At 38.2% G+C, this 7,625-nt stretch overlaps 1 protein-coding gene across 1 annotated transcript in view; it reads left to right on the forward strand.

Annotated features, from left to right (window-relative positions):
• The window catches only part of SVEP1 (sushi, von Willebrand factor type A, EGF and pentraxin domain containing 1), a 234,079-nt gene that overhangs the window by 124,508 nt on the left and 101,946 nt on the right, over positions 1–7,625 (forward strand). The window contains exons 19-22 of the mRNA XM_023202055.3: positions 1,619–1,780; positions 2,165–2,256; positions 3,378–3,474; positions 5,373–5,486. Of these exons, the coding sequence (XP_023057823.2) occupies positions 1,619–1,780; positions 2,165–2,256; positions 3,378–3,474; positions 5,373–5,486 (465 nt within the window). The remainder of the gene's footprint in view (positions 1–1,618; positions 1,781–2,164; positions 2,257–3,377; positions 3,475–5,372; positions 5,487–7,625) is intronic.

Here is a 7,625-nt window from a genome sequence, read left to right on the forward strand (position 1 = left end):
TTTTTTAGATGGAGTCTTGCTCCGTTGCTCAGGCTGGAGTGCAGTGGCGCCATCTCATCTCACTGCAACCTGTGCCTCCCGGGTTCAAGCAATTCTCCTGTCTTAGCCTCCTGAGTAGCTGGGATTACAGATGCCTGCCACCACACTGGCTAAGTTTGGTACTTTTAGTAGAGATGGTGTTTCGCCATGTTGGCCAGGCTGGTCTGGAACTCCTGACCTCAAGTGATTTGCCCATCTTGGCTTCCCAAGGTGCTAGGGTTACAGGCCTGAGTCACCATGCCCCGCCACTCCCTTGAATTTATAAAGATCAAGTAGGCAATCAGTAAAGACACAGAGAACTTATAGTACATGATTGATAAGGCTGAACTAATAATACACATTATACTTTGTACTCTATAGTGAAGTATTTATTATTTTTAATTATTTTTAGATATAGTGAACAAAAAATCTCAAAATTCAAAACGTAGCAATTAGTTATGCAATATAAATTCTCTGACCATAAGATGATTAAAAACAATAAAAACTCATATACATATTCCAAATATTTATACATTTTAAGCCATCTTTCTGAAAATAATTGTGTCAAAAAATCAAATTACAATTCATATTACTTAGAAAATAGCAAACAAAAATACTAATGATAAAACTACCGATTTTGCTAAAGCTACTTGCATAGGTAAATATATTACCTTACATTATTTTAGTATTAAATAAGGAGTAATAATTACTTGCTCATGAAAGCAGTTAAACAAAATTAACAGGCAAAACACAAACTGACAAAAATAGTCTAAGTATGTCAGAGGATTCATATTCTTAATATATAGAAACATTAAAACTCCTCCATAAATAATAGACTATTCAGGAGAAATAAAATTTCTAATAAGTAGAAGAAAGCAACTTCATTTATCATCAAAATGCAAAATAAAATAACTATAATTCCATTTGCATCCCAAATTGGAAAAAAAATAATACCAGTGCTGAAGAGCATGCAGTGAAAAGAGTGATTTCATACACTACTAATGGGAGTATAAATTGGAACTACTTATTTAATGATTTGGCACTATATATCAATGGCTTTATTCTTTTCAAATCTTTAGACCTAACTATTCACCTACTCAAATCCAATTATTCTAATTCAACCACTCAAAGTCAACTGTTATCCCAAGGAAATAATCAGAGCTAAATACAAAGATTTATGTAAAAAATTTACTTCATCATTATTTATAATGGCAAACAAATGAAAACAATCTAAATATCCAATAGTAGAAAAAACGTTAGATCAATCATGGTCTGTCAATGAGATGCAACATTTTTCTTTTATTAAAATCTATATAAAGATCTGGGGGAATGATTTGGGAAACACGATATCGTGTTAGGTGGAAAAATCAGAATAATGTGGCCAATTCTAAACTTTATTAAATTAATGTGTGTGATTAAAGACAGGAAGGAAACCCAACAAAACATTTACCTGGATGATAAGATGGTAAGGGTATTAAATATATGGAAGAGATTATATAGGTAATTCAGTAGGTTTCTTATATGCAAAGATTAAATCACTTCTTTCAAAGGTAGGGTGTGTTACTTTATATGCACATGCGATTTGTTTTTACCTCCGCAGTTCCTTGTCCAGAAGGAAAATTCTCACGTTCTGGGTTAATGCCCTGTCACCCCTGTCCTCGCGACTATTACCAACCCGATGCAGGGAAGGCCTTCTGTCTGGCCTGTCCCTTTTATGGAACTACCCCGTTCGCTGGTTCCAGATCCATCACAGAATGTTCAAGTAAGTAAACTTCATTTCTTATGGAATCCTATGTTAGACTCTTACTTTTCCCTGTCTCTGTTGTAGCTTCAGTTCTGAATATTACTATGTTCGGTGAATTTGGGCATCTGGACTTGTTAAATTGTCCTTCTGAGGTATGTTTGATGACCATGGCACAAAGAGTCTTGTTTTGGAAACACTGAACTTGATAATTTCTAAATTTCTAAGAGTCTAGGATATAATGATGTATGCCATCCATCTCGGTTTTCTTTTTTAAAATGTAAGTCAAACAAAATATATGTGGCTTTACCGACTCTGACAAGCAGAATCTTGACCATAGTGTTAGATGTAGTCCACTTACTGCCATATGTACCACACTGACATGTTTTTCTATTAATTGATTAGGTTTTAGTTCAACTTTCTCAGCAGCAGAGGAAAGTGTGGTGCCCCCTGCCTCTCTTGGACATATTAAAAAGAGGCATGAAATCAGCAGTCAGGCAAGTTCATTTTCCATAAAATTTTCTCTAGTGGAATGCTTGGAAAGCAATTTGTCATTTTACAAGTGACACACAGGAAAAGGACCAGGATTGAAATTTTAGGTAAACAAGATTATGAATTTTATAAATGATAATTGTATTTACAATGACTCCTATTTAGAACATTCCCAAAATGCAACATTAGATGTTCTAAGTACCAAAAATGAGAGTTTTTCCCAGAAATGCCTGGCAATAAGAATGAGTAGATACGAGGAGCCTTTTGATTCACTATAAACACTTACCACAAGCACAACCCATCATTTGAGTAAGGGAATTTGGTTTGACGAAAGGGCTTTTCTAATTGGCAGGAAAAGTTACCCAACTTTCATGAAAATTATTTAAATTTCTTCACCAGCAAAAAAAAAAAAAAAAAAAGATTTCTTGGGAAAAAGTATGAATTCTTAAAAATTAAGAAACATAAATTAAAAACATAGCTAAACCAAATGCTTTATATTTTTTAAAAGACTATTTGTTAAGTCTTGATTACTTTAATAGATTCAGTCGTTACTCTGAATTCACCTTGCCCAATGTCATGAATTCCTTGCCTTTTAGTATTTTCATGGATAATGGGGATATATTTCTGATTTCAACTTCCTACAGCCAAGTCCAAACATAATGACTTGTTAGGACTCTATAAGTAATATTTCAAACTGAGCCTAGTGGACATAGGGATTTGTAGGATCTTCTAAAGCAGTGGCTGTCACATGGAGGTGTAACAGAATCCTGGCCAAGTTTTTAAGACAGTAATATACAGACTTCACTCCCAGAGATCCTGATTTAGCTGATCTGAGTTGAGGCCCTGACCTTAGTATACTTTTAAAATATCAGTTGTATTCTAGCATGCAGCCAGCATTTAGAAATGCTCCTTAGGTTTACCAGGACATCACCCAAGAATGATATATATCATTTGCTCCCCTATATGGCAGGCACCAGTGTTATTCAGGCAGCAACCCAGCTAGCTTGAATAAACTTACCTGGAAACAGGAACGAGCTGTCTAATGTTACCTTCTGACTCTAATCAGGACTGCTTTGAAATACATAGAGTGCTTTGTCTCTGATTGATTTTTTTATGCTACTGGTAGGTTTTCCATGAATGCTTCTTAAACCCTTGCCACAATAGTGGAACCTGCCAACAACTTGGACGTGGTTATGTTTGTCTCTGTCCACTTGGATATACAGGTAAATAACAGAGAGGAATGTAGATTTTAATATTTTTATATGAAATCATTATGACTTGCAGTATCAAACTTTAGTCTTTAGTATATTAAATATATCTGGTAAGATACATTAGACTATGTAAATGTGCCAAAATTTGTTGAACAAGATAATAGGTGAAAAAATTATACATGCTTCACAAATGACAGTTTTCTTTGCCCATTTTGGATAAAGAATAAAGATTCATCTTCCCTATGAGTCTTTATCATAACCTACAATTTAAATTGAAATACAATTCCAGGGGTCATGTTCAAAGTTTCATTCTGTCAAAAATTTTACGCATGATACTCCACATAGAACAGATTGTCCAGTATAAATATTTTTAAATGAACTGGCAGTTTCTCTCATTTGCTACACACTAATAGAAGTTCTTGTGAATAGCTATGATTTGTTGCTTTGTTTCTAGCTTTCTGGAAGCTGTGCTTAGAAAAACAATTTGGCTTTGGACTTTATTATGTAGGAATTATGTAAGAATTATGGGGGTTTTTAACAGTTTGGTTCACATTCGACTTGAGTCCAGAAACATAATTTTTGAGGGGAAATGAAATATACCTTAAAATTGCAATTAATTTAAAATAATCGTTTTATTGTAGACAGTTTTTTTTTTTTAATGTTATACAACCAACTTGAAAGTTTTTAATGAGAAATAGTATTTAAGTAAAGGAATTCACCACAAGATAAGCAAAAGGAAAGTCAAAAAACAAAGTATAGTCGAGATCTGTCTAGAATATTGGCATTCCAGTATAGCTGGCTTGTGTTGTGTGCGTGTGTGTCTTTGTGAATTTTTATAAAAATATTTACCTTGATGTTCCATAAGAAATAAAGGATCTTGTTTGGGAATTCTGTAAATGAGTGGTGGTTGAGAGAGGGTATAATATAGGACAGTGGTTTTCAAATAGTCATGTGCATCAGAATCATCTGGAAGGCTTGTTAAAAACACAGATTGCTGGACCCCAGCCCCAGAATTTCTGATTCAGTAGGTCTAGAGTACAGCCTGAGAATTTGTATTTTTATTGCGTTCCCAGGTAATGCTGATGCTAGTGAGGAGGCCCCTGAGAAAGAAATGTGTTTCCAGCACAGCTAGCCCATAGAAAGCCCATGTGCTCCCTGTGGGAAGATGCAGCCACTCTGAGACACCTGGCATGTGAGCTGCGATCTGGCAGGCTTTAGCCCCACCTCCACCCCTCAGCCAGGTGACCTTGGTAGCAAGTACAGATGATATTGTAGCTTTCACTTTGAAATTAGCTTAATTCCTGGCTCCATTTTATGCTTCCAAGTGCCCCCAACCCACTTCCAATTTGGGATCTTTTGCTATCTTCTATGTATCTTTATAAGAGTATCTTGGCCGGGAACGATGGCTCATGCCTGTAATCCTAGCATTTTGGGAGGCTGAGGCGAGTGGATCACGAGGTCAGGAGATCGAGACCATCCTGGCTAACACGGTGAAACCCCATCTCTACTAAAAATACAAAAACAAAATTAGCCAGGCGTGGTGGCGGGCGCCTGTAGTCCTAGCAACTCCAGAGGCTGAGGCTGGAGAATGGTGTGAACCCGGGAGGCAGAGCTTGCAGTGAGCCGAGATCAGGCCACTGCACTCCAGCCTGGGCGATAGAGCGAGACTCCTTAAAAAAGAAAAGAAAAGAAAAAGAAAGTAAGAAAATCTTAAATTTGTTTGCTTAGAAAGAGGCAGTACCTTCATTAAATACTTAATAGATGGTAGCACTTAATGAATATTGCCCTTTTCTTTACCACTACCCACTTAAAAATTCTGATTATTGAGATAATTACCTTTAAATGATCATAGTTCTGTTTTGGTTAATCCCATCCTTGGATTGTCCCTCAGTATTTGGTTTACATTGTAGGCTTAAAGTGTGAAACAGACATCGATGAGTGCAGCCCACTGCCTTGCCTCAACAATGGAGTTTGTAAAGACCTAATTGGGGAATTCATTTGTGAGTGCCCATCAGGTTACACAGGTAAGGGGAAGGTTTCTTGTTTTTAACAATATGAAACTTTGAATCATTAAGATGTCATCACCGAGATAAATTTGGAATGTGTCAAAGATACATTTACAGGATATTATAAACATATTGAAGAAGCGTATTTTCTAATATTACTTACATGCATTGGGAAAGTGTTCTTGTCCTTATATTACTTACATGCATTGGGAAAGTGTTCTTGTCCTTATTCTGTTATGTAAGGAGAACAAGATATCAATATGGCAGTATGTAATTGCTTTATAAAACAGGCAGGCGTGTTCCCATCTTTGCCAGCTAGATGTGTGACCTTGGACAAGACATTTAACTTCACTGAACCTGTGTCTTCATTTGTAAAAATGGAGGTGAGGAAATGACAGAAAATATGTAAAGCTTACTACAAATACAAGGTCCTCCCCAAGGTTTTTACTAGTATTTTACTGAATTTATGAAGTGTATATGCTAACTTCTGTGGATTTTCATGTGTGTGTGTGTGAATATGTGTGTGTATCCTTGAAGGGCACATGTATCCTTGAAATTGTTATGGACCACTATACCTCTCCTTTTAACTTAAATAAATACATATTTAAGTGTTATTTTTTAGCATTCAAAATCTTTTTATTTATGACTTAAATAATTTCAACTTTTATTAATTCAGAGAGTACAAGTGCAGTTTTGTTACACGGATATATTGCATGATGCTGAGGTTTGGAGGACAGATAATTCCATCACCCAGGTAGTGAGAATAGTACCTAATAGGTAGTTTTTCAGCCCACACCATCTTTCTTCTCCCCTCTAATAGTACCTAGCATCTATTGTTCCTATTTTTATTCCATGTGTACTCAATGTTTAGCTCCCACTTTAAGTGAGAACATGTAGTATTTGGCTTTCTGTTCCTGCTTTAATTCACTTAGAATAATGGCCTGCAGCTGCATCCATGTTGCTGCAAAGGACATGATTTTGTGGAGTTTTTATGACTGCATAATATTTCATAATATATAAGTACCACATTTTCTTTAATCCACCATTGATGGGCACATAGGTGTATTCCATGTCTTTGCCATTGTAAATAGCACTGGGATGAACACACAAGCACATGTGTCTTTTTGGTAGAATGATTTATTTTTCTTCGGATGAATACCCAGTAATGGGATTGCTGGGATTACTGGCCAACCATATGCAGAAGAATGAAACTGGACCCCAACCTTTTACCATATACAAAAATTAATTTGAGATGCATTAAATATTTAAATGTAAAACTTCAAACTATAAAAATCCTATAAGAAAACCCGGGGGGGCGGAGCAAGAGGGCCGAATAGGAACAGCTTCAGTCTCCATCTCCCAGCGCGAGCGACACAGAAGACCGGTGATTTCTGCATTTTCAACTGAGGTACTGGGGTCATCTCACTGGGGAGTGCCGGACAATTGGTGCTGGTCAGCTGCTGCAGCCCGACCAGCGAGAGCTGAAGCAGGGCGAGGCATCGCCTCACCTGGGAAGCGGGAGGGGGAAGGGAGTCCCTTTTCCTAGCCAGGGGAACTGAGACACACAACACCTGGAAAATCGGGTAACTCCCACCCCAATACTGCGCTGTAACACCGGCACACTGGAGATTATATCCCACACCTGGCCGGGACGGTCCCACGCCCACAGAGCCTCCCTCCTTGCTAACACAGTAGTCTGCGGCAATCTAACCGCAAGGCAGCAGTGAGGCTGGGGGAGGGGCGCCCGCCATCGCTGAGGCTTAAGTAGGTAAATAAAGCCGCTGGGAAGCTCGAACTGGGTGGAGCTCACAGCAGCTCAAGGAAACCTGCCTGTCTCTCTAGACTCCGCCTCTGGGGACAGGGCTCAGCTAAAGCAGCAGAGGCCTGTCCAGACGCGAACGACTCTGTCTGACAGCTTTGAAGAGAGCAGTGGATCTCCCAACACGGAGGATGAGATCTGAGAAGGGGCAGTCTGCCTGCTCAAGTGGGGCACTGACCCCTGAGTAGCCTAACTGGGAGACATCCCCCACTAGGGGCAGTCTGACACCCCACACCTCACAGGGTGTACTACACCCCTGAGAGGAAGCTTCCAAAGCAAGAATCAGACAGGTGCACTCGCTGTTCAGCAATATTCTATCTTCTGCAACCTCTGCTGCT

The sequence above is a fragment of the Piliocolobus tephrosceles genome, chromosome 14 (genome assembly GCF_002776525.5).
Source record: "Piliocolobus tephrosceles isolate RC106 chromosome 14, ASM277652v3, whole genome shotgun sequence".
Classification (NCBI taxonomy): Eukaryota; Metazoa; Chordata; class Mammalia; order Primates; family Cercopithecidae; genus Piliocolobus; species Piliocolobus tephrosceles.